The following is a 22375-nucleotide window of genomic DNA, read 5'->3' as shown; positions in this document are numbered from 1 at the left end:
TGGGTTTGTAACTTGTCAACTGATCCGGTTCAGTTAGTGGCGGCTCCTCTCTCAACGGTTGTCAACTGCGGACGTCCAGTGCCCCGCCCCTCCGTTGCCATAACAACAATAAACAACGCCTCCGTCCCCTTTTCCCATCTTCCGAAACAATCCTTCACTGGGGCCGAGACCCTCTCCAGCTTGTCATTGAGCGGAACCAGAGTCCGCTCCCTTCCGGGCCGGAGGATTGGGGACTGTCAGGCTGGTGTCCCCGAGGGCACAGGGAACGGGCTAAGCAGGCGGAGAGTTAGAAGACATGAGTGGAGCTGGGCTTAGGGATGAACGGGAAGGGGAGGGTCGGTAAGGAAGATCGGAGGAGGACGCGGCTTACTTTAGAATGGAGGTGGGAAGGACTGGGCGGAGGGGGTCCAGGAAGCGGGGGACAGAGCTGCTGGAGGAGAGCTGGAGCCACTGCGAAGGCAGAAAGGGTCTCAGGGGTCTGGAAAGGCATCCTGGAATGTGAAGATGGGGAATGTGAAGTGCAGGTTGGGAGTCAAAATGAGATGCTCATAGGGATGAGGAAAGAGGCGTATTTGGGGAGAGATCAGAGGTGATGGGAGGGGTAACACCCCATCCGTGGAGGTGACAGAGCTGAGGGCTGGCAGGCGCTGAGGAGACCTTCCTTCTCAGGACGAGGACCCAGCTTGATCGGTCGCCAGCCTTCAGCAGGGAAGAAAGATGTCAGATGAAGACGATCTGGAAGATTTTGAGCCAGACCAGGATGATCTGGAAAGGGAGGAAGATGAGAAGGATACAGAAGATTGGGAAGATGACAGGAAAGAGGAGGAAGACGTATCAGAGGAAGTGAGAGCATGGAAATGGAGAGGTCCTGGGGCTAAGGTTAGGGTTGGGCTGGAAAGGGATGCCTGACTGCACTTCCTCCTGCAGTGGATGCCGACCCCCCTCACCGAGGACATGATGAAGGAAGGGCTTTCTTTGCTCTGTAAGACCGGCAATGGATTGGCCCATGCTTATGTCAAGCTGGAGGTCAAAGAGAGGTGCATTGGGGGATGGGGGGCTGGGAGGGGAGAGAAATGAGGTTGTAGGGCCCAATCTCCATTCTCACCCTCATTCCTGGGAGTTTCAGCTGAAAGTTTGGATCTCTCTGAGAGTCTGGATCTCTCTCATCCTAGACCAGTGGGAGGGAAGGGTCAACTTTACTTTTCAGGAGCCCTGAGACTCCCCGCGTCAGGGCTGGCCTGAGGAGTGGGGGCTGTGAGAGGGAATGTGGGATTCCTGCTGGACTCCCTCACTTGTCCTTCTGAGTGTCAGGTCTCAGCTCTTCAAAGACACAAGGTCCTTGCCCACTATTAAGAATCCATCTACCTTCTCTTCTCCCCTTCACTCTTACTATCTGTCACCCCTTCTTCTCCCCATTATAAGCCATCTCCATATTGCCTTCTGCCTTAGCATCTCTGCCAGTCCTTGCTGGATTCTCACCCTTAACCATGGCCTCTTCCATCTCCTAGAGAACTGACGGACATCCAGTTGCTGCGCTCCTACATCCATCTGCGTTACGTGGATATTTCTGAGAACCATCTGACGGACGTGTCCGCACTCAATCACCTCACCCACCTGCTCTGGCTCAAGGCTGACGGCAACCGGCTGCGGAGTGCCCAGCTGAACGAACTGCCTTACCTGCAGATCGCCAGTTTTGCCTACAACCAGATCATGGACACGGAGGGCATCTGTCATCCTCGTCTGGGCATCCTGAATCTCAAAGGTGGGTCCATAGGACGGGCTACACAGATTCCCTCCTTCCTAGCCGGAGGTCAACAGAAGTGAGCAGTGTGGTCCTTGGCTGTGCCACACAGCAATTCGCATTCATTCATTCAGGCACATTCTGATTCATTACGGCAGTTCCATGCGGTGGAGGTATTCTCATGCAACTTACAATCTAGATGGGGGAGACAGACCATGAACACAGTAAACACAATGAGCAAATTCATTCAGCAAGTTAAAAGGAGATATGTGCTATGGAGAAATAGATTCGGGTAAAAGGAATCGGGGGCACAAGTGGCAATTTCTAACAGGTGGATTAGGACACACATCATTGAAAAGCTAACATTTGAGCAAAGAGTTGGGGGAGGACAGGGAGGTAGTTGGCGATGTGGATTGCTGGGTGGACAAGTCCTTCAGGCCCTGGACCACCAGACCACTTGCCCAGGGCCCCTGAGGTGTTAAGTCTGGACTTGTCTCTCTTCGTATCCAACTGGCATTGGAGAGAAAGATGCAGAGGCTCCCAAACTCAGGCTCTGCTGCTGAACGTTTCAGAGTGGCCCTTTGAGCTCTTGACACCCTCCTTCCCCTCAGGGAACCACATCCGCTCGGTGACAGGTATGGACCCCGAAAGGCTGATCAGCCTGCACACACTGGAGCTTCGAGGGAACCAACTGGAAAGCACAGTGGGGATCAACCTTCCTATGCTGAAGAACCTCTTCCTGGTAGCTCCCTGGGCCCGAGGGTGGCTGGTGCAGGGAAGACGGCACTGTGGTTGGGGGGCCAGGAGGCCTGGCTTCTAGTAGACTCAGCTACTGACTTTATCATCATGCTGATAATTGGCATCATTTACTGAGCCCTTACTTGATGCCAGATGCTGTGGCGATGCAAAGTTACAACAAACGAGGTGCTAACCACCTAGCATCGCTGATAATACCTAATGTGTGGGTAACATGGGAACAGTTTGCTTTGATACAGGTAGCAGCATAACGTGCCATAACTGAGGTTCAGACACCAGGCTAAGGAGGCCACTTAAACGTCCCGTCATTTAGACTCTTGAGCTTCCTCATTCCAGGATGGGGCTGAAGTAATTTCTCCTCAGAAGAGCAGTGGGGCTCTGAGACCTGGGGATGGGTTAAGGCATCGCCTCCTTAATCAGAGGTGGCTTTGGTGGGATGAGCAGTCAGTGGGCAGTTACTGCTGACCTTTCTCTGGCAGCTTATCCTGGATTTCTTTACTCTCATTACCGATCTCTACTCCCCTCCTGACCCCTCTTTATCTACCTTTTAGATTTCCTCTTTTGCTGCATCTCTTTCTGACTTCTCTTCCTTCCCTATTCCTCTCCCCTCTCCCGATATATCTACTGTATCTTGGAATCTAGGCCCAGAATATGTTGAAGAAGGTGGAAGGCTTGGAGCACCTAAAGAATCTCACTACCTTGCATCTTAGAGACAACCAGATTGACACTCTGAGTGGCTTCTCCGAGGGAATGAAATCACTGCAGTACCTCAACCTGAGGTATGCACGCCCTCCAGGCCCCACCTTGCTCCTACCCCTGATCAGGAGCAGCTTCTGACCGTGTTCTTCCCGGTCCCAATCCCCCAATCCTAGCCCGTTCTCAGATTCTCACCTCATCCTCCATCCTGATCCTCATCCCTCCTTTCCTTACTTTTTTCTGCATTCAATCCTAATTATAATGCTGAGATCTTTATAGCACGAGACCCCCAAATCCTTATGCATTCAACCCACAGTTATTGAGAACATGCTATATGCCAGCTCTTGTGTTGTGTTTCAGAAACATTTAAAGGCACCAGAGATGGCCCCTGTTGTCAAGGGACACAGTCTGGCTCCCACCCTATGTTTTGTTTCTATCCCATATAAGTGTCTACTCTGCTTCTCCATCTTCTGGACCCCAATTCCCCTTCCCATTTCCTGCCTCTCTTATCCTGATCCCCACCTGTAAGGCTCCTTTATTTACATAAAACACAAGATGTGCTCAGATGTGAGCAGAGAATATTTGAAGGAAATCTCTAGATAGAAAAGCACTCAGGATCAGAGATTTTCTCTCAGCAATTCTTGTCTGATGGAGGATTTTATGTGTGTTTCATTAAGCAAAGATATAAGAAAACTGCTTCCTTAGTCAACAAGGCCTCTTTAGTCAATACTGGCAATGGAGCCAGGCAGCATGGTTCAGTGGTTAAGCATCAACCGATGAACCAGGAAGTCACTATTTGATTCCTAGGTTCTTGGGGTTGATTCCTGGTCAGGGCACATGCCCAGGTTGTGGGCTTGATCCCCTCTTGTAGGCTCCATCCCCCCACATCCCCAGTAGGGGGCATGCAGAAGGCAGCCAATCAATGATTCTCTCTCACCATTTATATTTATCCTATATGATAAAAGGCTAATATGCAAATTGACTAAACAGTGGAACAACTGGTCGCTATGACGCACACTGACCACCAGGGGCAGACGCTCAACACAGGAGCTGCCCCCTTGTGGTCAGTGCGCTCCCACAGGGGGAGTGCCGCTCACCCAGAAGCCAGGCTCACAGCTGGTGAGCACAGTGGCAGTGGTGTGAGCCTCTTCCACCTCCACGGCAGCCTTAAGGATGTCAGACTGATGGCTTAGGCCCGCTCCCTGCGCAGGGAGTGGGCCTAAGCTGTCAATCGGACATCTCCCGAGGGCTCCTGGACTGCGAGAGGGTGCAGGCTGGGCTGAGGGACCCCCCTGCCCCTGTCTCCCCAAGTGCATGAATTTTGTGCACCAGGCCTCTAGTAATAATAATATTTAAATATATAAATATATAAATATATATTTATAAAATATATATTTATGTATATTTATGTTTATAAAAAGGACACACACACACACAAAGACTGGCAATGGAAACAGAATCTCCAAGTAGGAGAGATGGTTGAACCCCAACTCCAGCTTTAATTCATGGAGCAATCTCTTGCTAATTAGCTCTGCCACATTGGTCTGGAAGGGTGGAGGGGCTTCTGTCTTCCTGCTAATAGCCTGGGCAGGGAGAGTGGACCCTTTTCCGTGGCTGTTCACTGGGGAGGTTTGGAAGTAAGAGTAGTGGAGCTGCATTGTCTCAATGACTAGGAGGTGCCTCTGGGGCCAAAGATGCTCAACCTCCTGCAATGCACAGGGCAGTCCAGCACGAAGTGCATGCAGTGCTCCCAGTGAGACATACGGTGCGGTGTGAGGTTCAGCACCTCCACTGAGATAAAGTGGAAACATTTAAACCTGATTTCATACAGGCTTGAAGCAAACAGATGAAAATAGCTGTATGAGGAGGCATATTAGGAGATGGAGTTTGTTCTTTAGGCTGGGAGGCCCCAGCCCAGTGGTCGGCAAACTCATTAGTCAACAGAGCCAAGTATCAACAGTACTTCTTCAAAATAGACTCGCCCAGGCCGAAAACTGACTTCTGCGCATGGGCCACGGAGTTTCAATCGCACTGTATGCGCGCGCCCACACATGGTATTTTCTGGAAGAGCCACACTCAAGGGGCCAAAGAGACGCATGTGGCTCGCGAGCCGCAGTTTGCCGACCAGGGCCCCAGCCCATCCTTACCTCTAGGTTCCTTCCAGCGGGGAGCACGACACAGTACTCACTACCTTGAGCGTCAATCCCAGGTCCTTTTTCTCTGCCCCAAGTCCTCCTAACCTCTGAGTGGGTGTGATTGACACAGAAGTCTGTTCCTCCAAGGGAGGTGCCCCCCTCCTCCCCAACTACCAGACCGGGTTGTGACCTAGCTTTGCTGCTCCAGAAGGATAAATAGGACACATTGCGGAATAGAATATGGCACTTAGGGATTCCTTGAAGGACAGAAGCAGGACAGGAGTAGAGCTGGACAGCAGCCCTGCAGCAAATCTGGCAATGCGTGGCAGGCCAGTCTGCAAGAGGCAGTGTTTCTGGGGAAGCTGGAGCCCATGGGAGACTCCCCCAGAGACTCCATTCCTGGCTGCTCGCCTCCAAAGTCATTATTCCCACGAACCCCTCCTGACTGCACCCACAGGGCCAACATGGTATCCAACCTGCAGGAGCTTGCCAAGCTTCAGAACCTGCCCAAGCTCCGAGCCTTGGTGCTGCTGGACAACCCGTGTACAGATGAGAATGACTACCGCCAGGAGGCCCTGGTGCATATACCACAACTGGAACGCCTGGACAAGGAATTCTTTGAGGAGGAGGACCGGGCCGAGGCCAATGAGATTCGTCAGAGGATGAAGGAGGAGCAGGAGCAGGATGCTGAGACTGAGCAAGACACCGGGCCGGACCAGCCATAGACGCGGCAGCGGTTCTTCTCGTCTTGTCTTTCCTGATAGTAAGAAAGCCAGCAGGGACGCAGGAAGAGGAGGCCAGGGCGCCTGGCACTTAGGGAGAGAGCAAAGCTGCTGTGGGAGGAGGTGGGTGAGGAAGGGATCAGGCAGAGAGAACCCTTGGAGAGATGAGGGTTAGGGGTCAGGGGGTGTCTCGGGTGAGGAGGAAAGACCAGCAGGGCCTAGGAGGAGCTGAGGAAAGGCTTAGGAGATACATCAGGAAGCCAGAAGAGTCCGTGAAAAGAATTGGGGGGGCAGGCATAGCTGCTGGTGTGGGGTGGCAGCCATACCTGAGCTAGAATGAAGATCAGCTGTGAAGGCCAGGTCGGCGGCCAGGTGGTGGGGGTGGGAGGGAGGTGGTTGGTGGTGTATGAGGGATGCAGCTGGGCCTAGGAGAGCAGGCAAGAGAGAGAGAGCCTGCACTAAAAATCAGAAACTAAACATAACGGGACACAGGGTAGGGGGAAGAAAGGAGGGCAGGGGAGGCAGCGGGGGCTGAGGAGATGAGTCCAGGCAAGTGGAGCAGCGGCACATTGCAGATGGGGCAGAGGCAGCAGTGGGAATGCAGTCGGGCCCAGAGGGTTTACTCTGTCCCTTCCTCCAGGGGATCAGACACTGGCTCCCAGACCTGAGGATGGCAGGGTCCACCACCGGCACGCCCGCCCCATCCCCATCCGGAGACAGAGCTGACCTCTCGGCCCCGACCTGCGGGTTCATCACAGCCTGCCGCCCAGGCTCTGTGTGGGCACCTGGGCAGAGGGGTGGGTGGGCTCGAGCGCTGCCTGGAGCCTAGAAGTGGGCATCCTTCAGGCAGATCCGGTTGCCTGCGGAGACGGGCTGGGGTGTGTAGGAACAGCTCGGTTTCGAATAAAGAGATATTTTGATACTTTTGTGTCTGACCGGGTACGGGAGCGTCTATCGCGGGCTTTCCTGGCTGTGGCTGGCCTCGGAGATCAGATTACTCTCTCCGAGGCTGTGCCGGTTACTTTCCGGGGGGCCGGGTCGTGGGCAGCAGCGTGCGTGGGCGCTGGAAAAGGCAGGCTCTGGGTCGCCCCCGTCCCTCCCGCATCACTTTCCCCCTCCCACCCCCCCACTACACCCCCACCGGCCCCCCACCCGCACTCCTACAGGCGCCTCCGCCCACGGCTCCTGACTCACGGGGGCTCTGGGTCACATGCGCCCGCCCGGCCCTATCGGCGCCTCCCCCCTCCCCACCCCCGCCCGCCGCCCGCAGCCCGGGAGCCGCAGTCGCCGCCGCCACTCCCGCTCCCTCTGCGCCGCTGCCGCCACCGCCACCGCCACCGCCGCCGCCACCGCCACAGGCTGAGTCTGCAGCCCCGAGGTGAAGCCCTGCCCGGCCCCCGCGCCCCTCTGGCCTGGCCCCCGGCCCTGCGCCCCCTGCCCCGCTCCCCCGGCCCGCGCGCATCTCTCCCCGGGCGCTGCGCACCTGCTCCGTCACCCGCGCCTCCCGGCACCCCCTCCCCGCCTTCCCGGACCGCTCCGCTCCGTTTCTGGCCGTCGCCCCCTTCTCATTTGGGCGCCAGCCCTTCTGCACCCTGGCCTGTCCCGCATCACCTCCGGTCCTGCGGGCATTAGGTCGGGCTCTCTTCCCCGCCCCGTGCATTTTCATCCTGCCACGTCCCCTCGGCTTTGCATCTGAGGGGTGTCTTCTCTCACCCTTCCGCAGCAGCCTCTAGAGCAGCGGTTCTCAGCCTTCCTAACGCCGCGGCCCTTTAATACAGTTCCTCATGTGGTGGGGACCCCCAGCCATGAAATTATTTTCGTTGCTACTTCATAACTGTAATGTTGCTACTGTTATGAATCGTAATGTAAATATCTGATATGCAGGATGTATTTTCATTGTTACAAATTGAACATAATTAAAGCATAGTGATTAATCACAAGAACAATATGTAATTATATATGTTTTCCGATGGTCTTAGGCGACCCCTGTGAAAGGGTCGTTCGACCCCCAAAGGGGTCGCGACCCACAGGTTGAGAACCGCCGCTCTAGAGTCTAGGCTCCCTCGCCCCCCCCCCCCCCCCCCACACACACACTGAGCCCCTTCGGCCGCCCAGGGCTGGGAGGGGAGAATTTGTCTAGGGGCGGCTGGAGGAAGGGCCCAGCCCTGCTCACCCCTCGGGTCTCTCCTCCTCCTCCCTCCCCGCTGCGACCCCCAGGACGGAGGGCCTTCCTAGGACCCTCTCTCCACTGCACATCTGTGGGAGAGGAGGGACGTACATTCGGGGGAGAGTGGGACCTGGGCGTGGGGCTGGGGTGTTAAGTTGGGGGGACAGGCTGTGAATGCAGGCTGCAGCTGTGCAGACTACCCATCCTTTTCTTGGCTCCAAGGAGTAAGGCAAGCCTGGCAGCCATTCCTCTCTGAGGAGGTCTGGGCGAACCCCACCAGCCGGCTGCCCAAGCTGCAGAGGGGACGAGGGAACCACTGCCCCCCCCCCCCACCCCTGCGGTGTCCTCCCGCCTCGAAGCTGGATCTCACCCCGCCCCGCACTGCAGTGACCTCCCCTTCCTCACTGCAGTGACCTTCTCCTGTCCCCCTGGAAGGGGTGGGGGAATCACTTCTACAGCCGATGGTAGCGGCCTGCTCCTCCCCACCCCCACCCACTGCAGTAACCTCTTTCCCATCCTCCTAGCCTCTGGCCCCTCCCACGATCTCAGGCTCCACCCCTCTAAGCCTCTTACCTTTCTCCTTACTTCCCTTCCACCCAAGGAGATCCCAGCCATCATGTCGATAACGAAGATCTGGGCCCGGGAGATCTTGGACTCCCGTGGGAACCCCACTGTGGAGGTGGATCTCTACACTGCCAGAGGTACTGAGCTGGCCCGGACCGAGCCAGGCCTCCACCCCGACCCCCACCCCGACCCCCACCCCCACCCCTCAGTGCTGGGCTCGCCGGCCTGGGAGGGGAAGCTTCCTTGATTCCCAGCAGGGATGGGGTGCTGGGTCAGGATCTTGGCCTGGATTGTGGGGGTTGGATGCTGTTGTCCAGGGGCGCCAGATAGGCAGGCCTCCCTGTTCTAGTCTAGAGTATGACACATGCCCTGCCTCTGCATGTTTGTGTATGCACCTGTGTGTGAGCATAGGAGTGCATAACTTCATTTCTCTGGGTTCCTGCTGGTGCATGTGGGAACTCAGATGGGTGGATAAGGAGGCCCTTGCTTGTGTGTGTGTGTGTGTGTGTGTGTGTGTGTGTGTTAGGGAGCAGTGTGTATATGTGTGTATTAGAAAGCAGTGTGTATATATGTGGGTGTATTAGGGAGCTGTGTGTATGTGAGAGTGTGTGTGTATTAGGGAGCAGTGTGTGTGTATTAGGAAGCAGTGTATTAGGGAGCTGTGTGTGTCTCTGTGTGTGTATTAGGAATAGTGTGTGTGTATTAAGGAGCAGTGTGTATTATGTATGTATGTATTAGGGAGCAGTGTGTGTGTGTGTGTTGGGAATAGTGTGTGTGTATTAGGGAGCAGTGTGTGTGTGTGTTGGGAATAGTGTGTGTGTTAGGGAGCTGTGTGTGTGTGTGTGTGAGAGTGTCTGTGTGTGTATTAGGGAGCAGTGTGTGTGTGTGTGTTGGGAATAGTGTGTGTGTGTTAGGGAGCTGTGTGTGTGTGTGTGAGAGTGTGTGTGTATTAGGGAGCACTGTGTGTATTAGGAAGTAGTTGTGTATTAGGGAGCTGTGTGTATCTCTGTGTGTATTAAGAATAGTGTGTGGCCCTAACTGGTCTGGCTCAGTGGATGGAGCGTTGGCCTGCGGACTCAAGGGTCCCAGGTTTGATTCTGGTCAGGCGCATGTACCTTGGTTGCGGGCACATCCCCAGTGGGGAGTGTGCAGGAGGCAGCTGATCAATGTTTCTCTCTCATCAATATTTCTGATTTTATCCCTCTCCCTCCCTCTCTGTAAAAAATCAATAAAATATATATTTAAAAAAAGAATAGTGTGTGTGTATTAGGGAGCAGTGTGTATTGTGTGTGTGTGTTAGGAGTAGTGTGTATATATGTGGGTGTATAAAGGAGGTGTGTGTGTGTGTATTAGAGAGCAGTGTGTATATATGTGGGTGTATAAGGGACGTGTGTGTGTGTGTATTAGGGAGCAGTGTGTATTGTGCGTTTATTAGGAGCAGTGTGTATATATGTGGGTGTATAAGGGAGGTGTGTGTGTGTGTGTATTAGGAGCAGTGTGTATATATGTGGGTGTATAAGGGAGGTGTGTGTGTATGTGTGTATTAGGAGCAGTGTGTATATATGTGGGTGTATAAGGGAGGTGTGTGTGTGTGTGTGTGTGTATTAGGAGCAGTGTGTATATATGTGAGTGTATAAGGGAGGTGTGTGTGTGTGTGTGTGTGTATTAGGAGCAGTGTGTATATATGTGGGTGTATAAGGGAGGTGTGTGTGTGTGTTAGCAGTGTGTATATATGTGGGCGTATAAGGAAGGTGTGTGTGTGTGTGTGTGTGTGTGTGTGTATTAGGAGCAGTGTGTATATATGTGGGTGTATAAGGGAGGTGTGTGTGTGTGTTAGGAGCAGTGTGTATATATGTGGGTGTATAAGGGAGGTGTGTGTGTGTGTTAGGAGCAGTGTGTATATATGTGGGTGTATAAGGAAGGTGTGTGTGTGTGTGTGTGTTAGGAGCAGTGTGTATATATGTGGGTGTATAAGGGAGGTGTGTGTGTGTGTTAGGAGCAGTGTGTATATATGTGGGTGTATAAGGAAGGTGTGTGTGTGTGTGTGTGTGTGTGTGTTAGGACAGTGTGTATATATGTGGGTGTATAAGGAAGGTGTGTGTGTGTGTGTGTGTATTAGGGAGCACTGTCGGGGAAGGGCTGGATGTGGCAGGCAGGCGTTTAGAGCTGGAGCCTAAAGGGATCCCTGGTCCCTGGTGTCTTTCTCTCTTCCTCCTCACTCCATGCTCTTCTCCCAGGTCTTTTCAGGGCCGCAGTGCCCAGTGGAGCCTCCACTGGGATTTACGAAGCCCTGGAACTAAGGGATGGGGACAAACAGCGTTACTTAGGCAAAGGTGAGGCCTTCTCTCTTTCCCAAGCTCTCCCACCCCTCAGCTTTATATTCCGACCTCACACCAGTCCCCAAGCCGCTTCTTGCACCCCGCCTTTCCCTCTGGCCCCTCCTGGTCTGACCCAGCCTGGCCTCTTTGCCTCTCCCCAGGTGTCCTGAAGGCCGTGGACCACATCAACACTACCATCGCACCAGCCCTCATCAGCTCAGTGAGGCTCACTCTTTGCTGGGGATGGCAGGACCAGGGTCCTAGAAGGAATCTGGTCCAGGGGAGGAGAAGCGGGATGTGGGGGGGAAGGCCCACCCCTTGGGAATCATGGTTACTAAGGGAAGGTGGGAAGATGACCCCTTACTGTCCTCTGCTCCTATGGGGGCTCAGGTCCCCTGATCCAGACAGGCTGCTGTCGCAGGAACCTGGTTGGACCCTGGCTGGATGTGAGCCGTGTGGAGGGGGGCCCTGTGTCTTAGGGCCCAGCCTCCGTTCAGGCCCCGGGTGATAGTGGCTCTGCCTGCAGGGTCTCTCTGTGGTGGAGCAGGAGAAGCTGGACAACCTGATGCTGGAGTTGGATGGGACAGAGAACAAATGTGAGCAGGGGCCGGGAGAAAGTGGGGAGGCCGAGGGTGGGGAGGTGTGGAGCAGAGAGAACTGAAGGGGCCAGCGCTGTGGGAGCTTCCTGAGGATGGACTTTTCATCCTACCCCCAAAATCAGAGCAGGAGAAGATGAGTTTACCTGCAGTTGGTGTGTGCGTGTGTGTGTGTGCATGTGTGTGTGTGTGTGTGTGTGACATTAGACCATTAGACCGAGGAAGAACTTCTTTGCAGCATAAAGGGGAGAGAGTTGACATGAGATAGTCTGATCTTGGGGTAGTTAGAAATACACGCAGCTCTCTGCCCTTTCCTGTCACCTCGTCCCCAGCTCCCCCGCTATTTCAGGAGAGAATGGACTAGATGTTGCACAGAGGAGGGAGGAGGGGGGTCTCCTCTATTGCCTCCTTTGGGGAGTATAGGTGATGTTGGCTAGAAGAGGAAGGAGACATTTTTGCTTAGTGCCTTCTTCTGTCATCTCCCAGCCAAGTTTGGGGCGAATGCCATCCTGGGTGTGTCCTTGGCCGTGTGTAAGGCAGGGGCAGCCGAGCGGGAATTGCCACTATATCGCCACATTGCTCAGCTGGCTGGGAACTCAGACCTCATCCTGCCTGTGCCGGTGAGCACCCCGCCATGCCTGTACCTCTCCCAGGGGTGGGGCCCCGGGGAGCATGAAACCTTGTGAAGACTGATGGGAGGACAGGGAATTGGGGTAGCTAAAGAGAGAGGATGGGGACATGAGACTCGGAGCCTGGGAAGCTGGGAGGGAATTTGGGATCTTGGGTGGACGCTCCCAGGAGCAGAAAGGAAAATGCTCGGTGACTATCTGTCCTGTGGCTCCCAGGCCTTCAACGTGATCAATGGTGGCTCCCATGCTGGGAACAAGCTGGCCATGCAGGAGTTCATGATCCTTCCCGTGGGTGCCGAGAGCTTTCGTGATGCCATGCAACTTGGGGCGGAGGTCTACCACACGCTCAAGGGGGTCATCAAGGACAAGTATGGCAAGGATGCCACCAATGTGGGAGATGAAGGCGGCTTTGCCCCCAACATCCTGGAGAACAGTGAGGGTGAGACCAGGATCCCCACTCCCAGCTCTGAGTCTCACTTCATCCTGGGCCATTGGGCAGGGCCACATACTTCCCCACGTCCTGAGGAGTGTGGGTGGTGGTCCTTGACTCCTGCTAGCTCCAGAGGGCCTGCCAGATTCACATGCAGGCTGGAAGAGCAGTCCTACCTGCCCAGCCAGGTTCCTTCGCGACTGTAAGTTCTCGCCGGAGCCCCTGGAAGTGCTGGACGGTGGTCTAGGTCTCCTGTGGGATCCATGCCAGCCTTTAACTCCATAGGTTCTCAGTTCGATGAGATATACCAAACTCTAGGAAACCTATTCTAAATCTATCCCATTCTCACTCCACCTTCGTAGGCCTTGAGGATCTCTAACTTTTTTCTGCCCTGGGAGAAACCGTATAGTGAATAGAAACAAAACCCAAAACTGGTAGTGGCTAAGAGTTAAGGTTCTGAGGCCAAAACTGCCTGCCCTTGAACCTTGACTTGAAGGCTTACTGGCTGGCGATCTTTCTTACTTATTTTGTCCATGCTTTGTCTTTAAAAAAATATTTTTATTGATTTCAGAGAGGAAGGGAAAGGGTTAGAGAGAAACATTAATGATGAGAGAATCATTGATCAGCTGCCTCCTGCATGCCCCCTACTGGGGATCCAGCTGGCAACCTGGGCATGTGCCCAGACCTGGAATGGAACCTAGGTCGACGCTCAACCACTGAGCAACACCGGCCAGGCCATGCTCCATCTTTCTTATCTGTAACAGGGGAACACTAATAACAGTATCTACTTCTTAGCATCGTTGTGAGGATTAAATGAGATCATATATGTAAAGTGCACAGTTAGCCCTCAAAAAATGATAGCTATTTAAAAACACTGTTATTAACTGAAGGCATCCCCTGCCTTCCTGGGAGATGGCCTGCTCTTCCCAGACCTGGAGATAACCCTGACCAGAACCTTAGCCAGACTCCTCCATAGCAAGTGCTCTACCACGGCCCCTAATTTCTTCCCCTCTCTCCTTCCTCCTTGTCTGCCCTTCCTGCTAATAATCTCGCTGTGTTTCATCCCCAGCCTTGGAGCTGGTGAAGGAAGCCATTGACAAGGCTGGCTACGCGGAAAAAATTGTCATTGGCATGGATGTCGCTGCCTCAGAGTTTTATCGTGATGGCAAATATGACTTGGATTTCAAGTCTCCTGCTGACCCTTCCCGATACATCACTGGGGACCAGCTGGGGTCTCTCTACCAGGACTTTGTCAGGGACTATCCTGGTGAGAGCAAGGCGGGGTATGGAAGAGAGTGCAGGGGGCGGGCAGCAGGACCTTATGGGATGCTACCCCAGGTGCCAGGTGCAGGTATCCTAAGAAGAGACCGAGAGCCAGGGATGGGGTGAAGTCTCCTGCAGAGCCTGGGCTTTGTATGGAGTACATGTGCAGGGCCCTGTGATGAATTTGTTCCATCTGCCTCAGCTCCTGATTAAAGGCATGTGCTCTGAAGCTACTGGGGTCATGGGGAAGGCTTTGGAAGAAACCAGGGATGGTGAGGTGACTGGACCTGGCAGGGAACCAGCCGTTTCAGTGTTTTTGATAGATAAAATTGTAGATGCTGAATGGAGCTGGAAGTGATGTGAGAATAGAAGGCTGATGAGGAACTGAATTATCCTTCAGTTCTACCAGAGCTTAAGATATAAATTGCAGAATGAAGGATTTTGATTAGTAATGAGGAAGGGCTTCCTGTTAGTGAAAATGTGAAAATGCAGATAGGTTGTGAGAAAGATTCGGAACCCTTGTGTTTTGAAAGTTTATGAATGAATCAAGGTAAGACTCAGTTAGGGCAGGCTTATTTGGGGATGGGGGAAGCCAGGAGGAGCAGCTCAGTTAGCCAGGGGGTCTGGCTATTTCAGGGAATCAAAGTGTGTGTGTATGGGGGGTTCCTGCCTGAGCCCCCAGAGAAGATCAACAGCCCCTTCACCCCTCTCCCTCAGTGGTCTCCATTGAGGACCCCTTTGACCAGGATGACTGGGCTGCCTGGTCGAAGTTCACGGCCAATGTAGGGATACAGATTGTGGGTGATGACCTGACAGTGACCAACCCAAAGCGTATCGAGCGGGCACTGGAAGAAAAGGCCTGCAACTGCCTGCTGCTCAAGGTCAACCAGATCGGTTCAGTCACTGAAGCTATCCAAGCGTGAGTGCCTCCTGGTTCTCTCCTGCTCAGCCCTTCTCAGGACCCTCTTGAAGGGCTCCACGCCCACAGATGCTGAAGAGAGCAGGGAACCTAGAGTCACCTTCATAGCCCTCAGTTCTCCCTCTGGGTTCCGAACAGATTCTCTGCTTCCCTCCCAGACAACTTCCCTCCACATGTTTCTTAACACAGACCAACGTTGGGGCTGGGAAGCGAGTGCTCAGTGTGAGGGGCTGGGGGTCAATGCTGGTGTACGGATACAGGTGCAAGCTGGCCCAGGAGAACGGCTGGGGGGTCATGGTGAGTCATCGCTCAGGGGAGACTGAAGACACCTTCATCGCAGACCTGGTGGTGGGGCTGTGCACAGGCCAGGTGAGTGCAAGGGAGATCTTTGTGCAGTTGGTGGGTTCTAGGCTCAGGTGGGTCTCTCCTTCCAGGTGTTTGAGGGTGTCGGGGGAATTTCAAGGGAGTGTACGTTTCCTTTAAAGAAATGAAGGGGCAGCCACTGAGCTGCTTATCTTTCCTGCTGTTTCAGATCAAGACTGGGGCCCCGTGCCGTTCTGAGCGTCTGGCTAAGTACAACCAGCTCATGAGGTGAGGGAACCTGGGGAATGGGAGCCCGGGGCTCAAGGTTAAAAGCTCTGTTTGCCCACCGTTCCATATCCAGAGAAGAGTTCTGAAGGACGGGTTGACGAATGGCCTGATGGATGGATCCCACAGGTCACGTGGGAGAGCCAGGGAAGGCCCACACTTGGGCCAGGGCACGGGAGCGGGTGGTGTGAGGGGCTTGGAGACTGAGGACCTCCTGCTCCCCTGACGTTTCCTTTCTGGCTCATTTCTCTCAGAATTGAGGAAGAGCTGGGAGACGAAGCTCGCTTTGCCGGACACAATTTCCGCAATCCCAGCGTGCTGTGATCCCTCTACTCTCCTGGAGACTTGGACCCCCTCCACCCTCCTGGAACCCCTTCCTGTCCTGCCCTGTGATACTTCACCCCAGACACCCCAGCTGACCTGCCGCACGGCTCCTGGGCTTGTCCTACCCCTGCTGTCTCTACTCGCCCCCTCTGGGTTTCACACGCTTCACTTCTCCCTTTTCTCTCTCCTCAAAGACTGGCCACAGGACTGAGGATTATAAGGGGGTCCGTGGAAGAATGATCAGGGTCTGTGACAGGGGCATCAGGGTTGGCTGCTGAGGTGTTCAGGGAGGGGCCCTGGGTCACTTGCACTTTGCACCTGTTCCATGTGTTTTCCATGTTGCAGATGAGCCAGGCACTACATGGTGCTGAGGTGGAGGGAGGTGCTGGCTGCTGGGCATGCCTGCCCTAAGGTTTTAGTGTGTTATTTATTTATTAATTTATTTTTCACTCATCCTGTTGATTATTCATTTCCTCATGACTCCAGGGCCAAGAACTGGCCTGACTGGAGGGGACTATGTACTTCATATGGCTAGAGCTTCTGAGATGGTCTGGGATGGAAGTCTTGCTGGAATGCTGAAGGGGACAGAAAAAGGCCTTGCTGGCAGTTCCTTTGTGTGTAGCAACCCTTCACTGAAGCCTGGCTGGGGCCGGAGATGGGGCTGTGCGCCTGGGGACTCTTCCCCGGAACTCTCTTCCCAGCCCTACCGTCCCTGTTCTTTCTCCAGCTGCCCCAGAGCAAGGTCTTGCTCCCACCATGCCATGTCCCACCGTTCCCATCACCTCTGACACTGAAATGAGCACCACCATTAAAGTCTGAATCACAGTGCATTATTGTGTCCGAGGAGTCTGACTGTAGTTCATATGAGGGGAGAGAAGATGGTGAAACTGGATAGCAGAGCTGGGGAGGGCACAAGAGGAGGAAGACAAATAGAACAAATATGGCCAAGATGATGACATTGCCTCCCCCACCCTAGCAGGTGAGGGCCACACTGCCCCTGCCTTCTCAGCAGCAAGCTTGGCCCCAGGATCCAGGTGAATGATCAGTTCTTAATCTGGTGCAGGAATTCTTCAAATCACCAAAAATGTGTGTGTGTGCATTTTAGAGGAAAGGTGGCCACAGTGTTTTCAGATTCGCAAAGAGCCTTGACCAGAGCAGGGATAAATCTGTGAACTAGAGCAGCTCCCATACTGGGCCTCTCCAAACCCAAATCCCGGCTGCTTCGGGGATGGAACAGCATTGCATGGCCACCACTCCTTGCAAGGTGGGGAACGAGGAGGGAAGGATGGTACCAGGGGCTGAGGAAAAAGGCCTCCAGTGAACTGGAGATTCCACCCCCCCCCCCCCCAGTTGGGTCAGCCTGCAAGCAGGGTGCCGGTGTGGGGCTGAAGATACACGACAATTGTTCTCCAGCTCCTGCGGAGCCCCAGCGCTGAGATGGGAACCCAGGAACCACGCTGGGGGAGAACCCCCTCAGTGCTTTGAACGCTAGGGGCTGTGGAAAGCTGTGGCCACTAGAGGGAGGCAAGGTTCCGCAGGACACCGTGCAGCCCGGCTAAAGGTAGGTGGGAGGAATTTCAAGGTGGTTCCCTCTGTGGGCCTCCCACTCCGTTTCCGAGTTCTGGTCCTGGGATCCCTCTGCCACCACCCCGCCCAGCTCCAGGACAAGATCCCAGTTCTGCACGGGCAGAACCCATTTCTCGGCCCTGTCCTTCCTGTGTCGCTGACACATCCTCCATTTGAGTTCAAAGAACTTGCACCCTCTCTTCAGGGCCTCTTCATTTCAGTGCGGGCATCTCATCTTTCCCTGCCCTCCGGAGTCTCCTGGCGCCTTTCTGTTTCCCTTGGGGCACACTATACTTTTCGCTGGGCTCTTGGTTTTCTCTGGGGTGCGTTAGACTCATTTGTCCTTAGTAACTCCTAGACTAACCAGGCCTATTCTGGTTGGAGCCACATTCTCTAGCCTCTGCCCCTTTCTCCCTCCCTCCTAAGTCACCTTCTCTGCAGCCATGCCCCCGCCTCCCCCAGGTACTGGGTAGATTGAGTTACAGCTAGCTCTGCCTGGGTTTCCCAGGCCCTTCTCTCCACTTTCCCTTTGTGCCGTTGCCTGGAGACCAGTGGGTCCTGGGGGGCTGGGGCCTGAGAGGGAGCTGGGGTGAGGGATGGTGGTGGTGGTGGTGTGTGTGTGATGCTCCTGAAGCTGAACTGTCAGCCTGGCCCTCAGGTAGGGGAGGATTTGGAGGGTGGAGGCCTTGACTCTCCCCCATCTTCTGTTCCTACCGATGCTTACGTTTTCCTTTCAGGCTTAGGTGTGTCACCATCCTCATCCACCCCTTAGTGGTTGAAAAAACGAGAGAGAGCTCAGCCTGGAAGGGAACTGGAAAAGGCCTGGGCCAGGATCCAGTGGGAGACTAAACTGAGAGGTGCAGAGAGAGAGGAAATGCAATAGGGAGGGGGATGGGGGGGGGAGGAGGAGTCTTGGAGCAAAGTTGGGAGGTGGGGAGGAGCAGGAGCTATTCTAGGGTACTGGGAGGGGGGGCAGGCGGTTGGGGGTGGGGGAGGTTGGCCTTGGCTCTTGAAGGCCCTGAGGAATAAGGAAGGTGGGCATGGGGTGGTAAAGTGTCAACCAATTTAAGAGACAAAAGAGTGGTGTGATTCTCTCCTGGGCCAAGGAAACCTCTTGTTCAGGGTCCCCAGTGCTTTAGAATCCGGTTGGAGCTTTTGGGTATTCCTAGAACTTGGCTGAGCCCGGCCCAAGGAAATAGGAGGCAAAATCTACTGAGCTGATACAGAGCCAACCTCCTTCCCAGAAGGCTGGCGGGATCCTGCCGTTCAGGGCCCACCCTTGGCCTCTAGCTGTCCTGGCCTCACACATACCCTACCCCCACCCCAAATCTGGAGAGCTGTTGAGGGCTCCCAATCCAGACTCCAGCCCCAGCTCTTCCTGTTTCCCAGCCTGCCTCCCTCCCATTCTCTGGCAATCTCAGCTGCCAAAATCCAACCAGTGTCTTGGTGTCCTTTGTCCTGGGAGATGTTGCTGCTTGGTGTGGGGCAGGGAGCCAGCCCAGAGGAAGACACTGGTGGTGGGCTGCTGGGGTGCTGCAGGCGTGGAGGCTGAAGACTGGGAAGGCTGGCAGTGCGGAGGCTGCCTGGGGAACAGTGTGGGAGAAGAAAGAGCCTCCGCCCGTGGCGGGGGTTGTCTCCACATTAGAATGATTGGGATTAGGGAACCGGGGCACCTAGGGATTTGGCTCAGTTTTGAGACTAATCCCTACCCCATCCCTTCCCTGGGGCCCAAAGTCCCAGTGATGACTTCAAAGGAGACACCACTAGACAGAGGGCCTGAGGATGGTGGCCCACTCCTATGAATTAATCTCTTCCCTACACCAGAGCTGCCCTCCCCGTTCCTATCATTTCCTTCCCTTTCCCTTCCACTGTCTTCTGCATCACTGACCTTCCCTCTTCCATACCCGACACCAAAGGCCTTGTTTATCTTACCTGCCCTTCCAATCCTCATGCCCCTCCATTCTATCTACCTGGTCTTGCCAACCAAAATCCTCAGCTCTCTTGGAAGCCTTCCACCCCCAGGACCCAGCCATCCCTGTGGCCCACCCTCCTTTCCCACCCAGCACCCCAGCACCCCTAGAAAATGCGCCTGGCCCCGCCTCCGTCATCTCTAAGGTTTCTCATGCATTCCTTTCTCCGAGCTGACGTCTCTGAACTTGTCTCTCCATCACCCACAAATTCTTGTTTCCTATTCTTTTCCCAACCACAGTCACCCCCAAACTCTGCTCTCTTCCAGAAACCCCGTCCTCCTGCTTGTCTCCATTTCTTCCCACCTTATGGCCCCGAACTCCCATCCCATTCTCGCAGGATCGCCTCCCCAACCTCCCCCCAGATTCTTTCTTCTCGTCACACCCTCCCTGCCCCGCAGCCCCCGCGGCTCAGCTTCCCGGTCCCCCCGTCACCCCTCTGCCTCCCCACCTCCCGCCCACCTCGGCCACGGCCCCTGGGCGCCCAAACTTCTGCCTCCCGCAAAGCCACCCCGACAACCACAGCCCCTCCCTCCCCGCCTCCCCGGTGCCAAGGCCCGCAGGCGCCCCACATTCCGCCCGGCGACCCCACCCCCCCGCACCCGGGGCCCCTCCGGCCTCGGTCTGGGCCAACTCGCTCGGCGCCTCCCCCGCTCCTCCCCCCTCGCCGCGCGCCGCGCTCCCTCCCCCGCCCGCCCGCCCGCCCGCGGCTCCCTCCCGGCCCCTCTCCCGATTCCTCCGCGCTCCCTCCCCTCCTCCCGCTCCCATCCCCCTCCGCGCCCTCCCTCCGCCGCCGGCCGCTTTCCTGTGCGAGTCGCCGGACGCGCCGCCCAGCTCGCCCGCAGCCCGGCGTCGGGCCGGGGCCAGCGGCCAGGGGCCAGGACTGTCTCGGGGGCCCGCCGGCCGGGGAGGGTCCGAGGGGCCCGGGGACGGCGCCGGGAAGGGGCGGGGCCGCGGCGGAGGCCTCCTCGGGGCCGGGGACGGCGCGGGCCGGGCGCGGGCGGCGGGCGAGGCGGCGGCGCGTAGCCGAGCGGAGGGCCGGCCGGGCCGCGGGGGCGAGCAGCGCGGCTGGCGTTCCGGGCGGCGGGGGCCGGGGGGGGGGACTGAGCGAGGCCGGTCGGGGTGAGCCGGGGGGAGCGGCCGGGCCTGCGGGGGGAGAGGGGGATGGGGGCCGCCCTCCGAGAGGGTCGGGGCCGCCGCCGCCGCCGTCGCGGCGGCGACTGAAGCGGGAAGAGGAGCGGGGGGCGGGGAGCGGCCGCCGCCCCCCGTCGGCGCCGGAGCCCCGGATCCTGCTCGGAACCAGCCGGCCGTCCCGCGCTACCGCCAGGTAAGAGCTGCCGCCGGGCCCGGGCACGCCCGGGTTCGGGCCCGGCTCCCCACCCCCACCTCCCGGCCCCCTCCCGCCGCCGCCTCCATTTGTTCTGTTTCCGATCGGGTCCCCCCGCGGCGGGCGCTGCCCGGCCTGAGGCTGGGGGGTCGGAGGGGCCGCGGCGCCCGGCGGACCGGGCAGGTGGGGTGGGAGGGTCTCAGGAGGAGGGTGATGGGGTAGCGGGACCCCGGACCGAAGAGGAACCGGGGTGGGGGGATTGGGGGGTGAGGGATGCCGTGAGGGGCTTTGGAGCGAAGCGGAAAGGAATGGACGGGGCCGCGAGGTGGGCGCCAGGTCCCCGGGAGCAGCCCGGAGGCCCAGGCCCGGGTTCGGAGCCGGGTGGGGTGGTGGGCGCGCAGGGGTGGGAGACGGGGAAGGGGTGGGGTGGGGTGCGGTGGGAAAGGGGGGGATTGTGGCTGTGAGGGGAGAGCGCAGCCTGCGGAAGGCCCAGGAGGGGCGCACCTTTGAGCCCCCCCAGGTGTTCCTGCGTGAAATTGGGAAGGCAGTGCCTTTGTGATTCCGTTTTCTTTCCCCCATGTCAGGTCACCTCTGTCCTTTTTTTTTCTCCTCCCAGTTTCAGGCATAGTTACTTCTTGGCGAGGAGCATATTGGGGTCCAGTAGTGTGGGTGACCCTAAAACTAACGGAGAGAGGGACACTGACGGGAGCGTGGAAACCAGAGAATTGGGACATGCAGGCACTGGAGACGAGGTGTCCCCTCCCCTTCACATCCAGGGCCTCCCCGGCCCCTCCAGCCGCGGTCTCCCGGCGGGCGGGCTGCCTTCAGGACTGTCTGAGCCCCGCGAATTCCCTTTGTGCAGGGCTCGCTGTGCCCGGGGTGGACTCGGAAGCTCTCTTCCCTGAGGGGACCGTCGAGGAGTAGGAGTTGCTTTGGCAACTGCAGGGGGAGTGGCTGGCAGATGGACCCCTGAGATGGACTCTTGAGGGGCAGGTTCTGTCATTGTGTTGCCATGGCAACGATCCGCTGGGATGTCCAGTAGGTGGGGGCTCAGCGTGTCGATTGGACCTCAGCCTTTGGCTATGTCCTCGGACTGTGGTCTGGGTTCGGGAGACGGTTTCTAGTGTTGCTGGTGGGTGGGCTTTCCTTCCATCTCGACGGTCACGGTGTTTCTCCAAGCCCCTCCCCGGTGGGAGCCTGGGAATGCTCTGTTCATGAGACTGTCTTTTGGTAGTTTTTTCTGACCCTCTCATTTTTAGGGACTTTTTGTATGCAGGAGTCTTTTTGCTTCTTCGCACTGATATTCTTCCATTTTCTTAAGCGTGAGTCTTCCTCCCCTATCAGTCTTTGCCTCTTTTGACACAGTGGCCCCTTTCCTCAGCGCACCGTGGAGCTATTCCTCCCATCTTGTAGGAATGGCTGGGCTTTCCACGCCCATCTCAGGTAAGGGTGGCCCAGGGGAGAGGGCTGTGGAACAGCTGGTGCGGTGACCTGGGGCAAGTCACTTCTGTTTCTTTGAGCCTCGGTTTCATTGCCAGGTGAAGGGGTTGTGTAGATGAGATGATTTCTGAGGCCCCTTTGACAATCCTGGATTCTCTGAAGGCTTAGGCCAGTGCATTGTTACCTGCTGGTCTGGGCTGCTTTGTTATCGAGGTGTTTGTCAGTCT

General features: G+C 56.2%; 2 protein-coding genes across 4 annotated transcripts; both read left to right on the top strand.

The window, feature by feature from the left end:
* The first annotated feature begins 99 nt into the window (after nt 1-99).
* LRRC23 (leucine rich repeat containing 23) lies at nt 100-6971 on the top strand. Of its 3 annotated transcripts, none has more exons than XR_013997327.1 (7): nt 100-843; nt 928-1037; nt 1509-1762; nt 2353-2483; nt 3140-3276; nt 5811-6091; nt 6691-6971. XR_013997327.1 is itself a non-coding variant. In XM_081115177.1 (7 exons), the coding sequence occupies exons 1-6, from the start codon at nt 718-720 to the stop codon at nt 6051-6053; spliced, it is 1026 nt and encodes a 341-aa protein (XP_080971303.1). In that variant the 5' UTR covers nt 374-717; the 3' UTR covers nt 6054-6091; nt 6691-6971. The 3 variants fall into 3 exon arrangements, 2 of the variants coding, with proteins under 2 accessions (XP_080971303.1, XP_080971304.1); XM_081115177.1 differs by having other exon boundaries at nt 374-843; nt 5786-6091; XM_081115178.1 differs by lacking the exon at nt 928-1037 and having other exon boundaries at nt 501-843; nt 5786-6091.
* A 266-nt stretch (nt 6972-7237) lies between these two features.
* On the top strand, nt 7238-16676 carry ENO2 (enolase 2). The gene is made up of 12 exons (XM_081083464.1): nt 7238-7428; nt 8819-8918; nt 11019-11114; nt 11261-11319; nt 11626-11695; nt 12182-12315; nt 12541-12763; nt 13824-14021; nt 14735-14936; nt 15197-15305; nt 15469-15527; nt 15779-16676. The coding sequence occupies exons 2-12, from the start codon at nt 8834-8836 to the stop codon at nt 15846-15848; spliced, it is 1305 nt and encodes a 434-aa protein (XP_080939590.1). The 5' UTR covers nt 7238-7428; nt 8819-8833; the 3' UTR covers nt 15849-16676.
* The last annotated feature ends 5699 nt before the right edge of the window (nt 16677-22375 follow it).

The sequence above is a fragment of the Myotis nattereri genome (assembly GCF_964212035.1).
Source record: "Myotis nattereri genome assembly, chromosome: 2".
NCBI lineage: Eukaryota > Metazoa > Chordata > Mammalia > Chiroptera > Vespertilionidae > Myotis > Myotis nattereri.
This window is presented reverse-complemented; position numbering and strand designations above follow the sequence as displayed.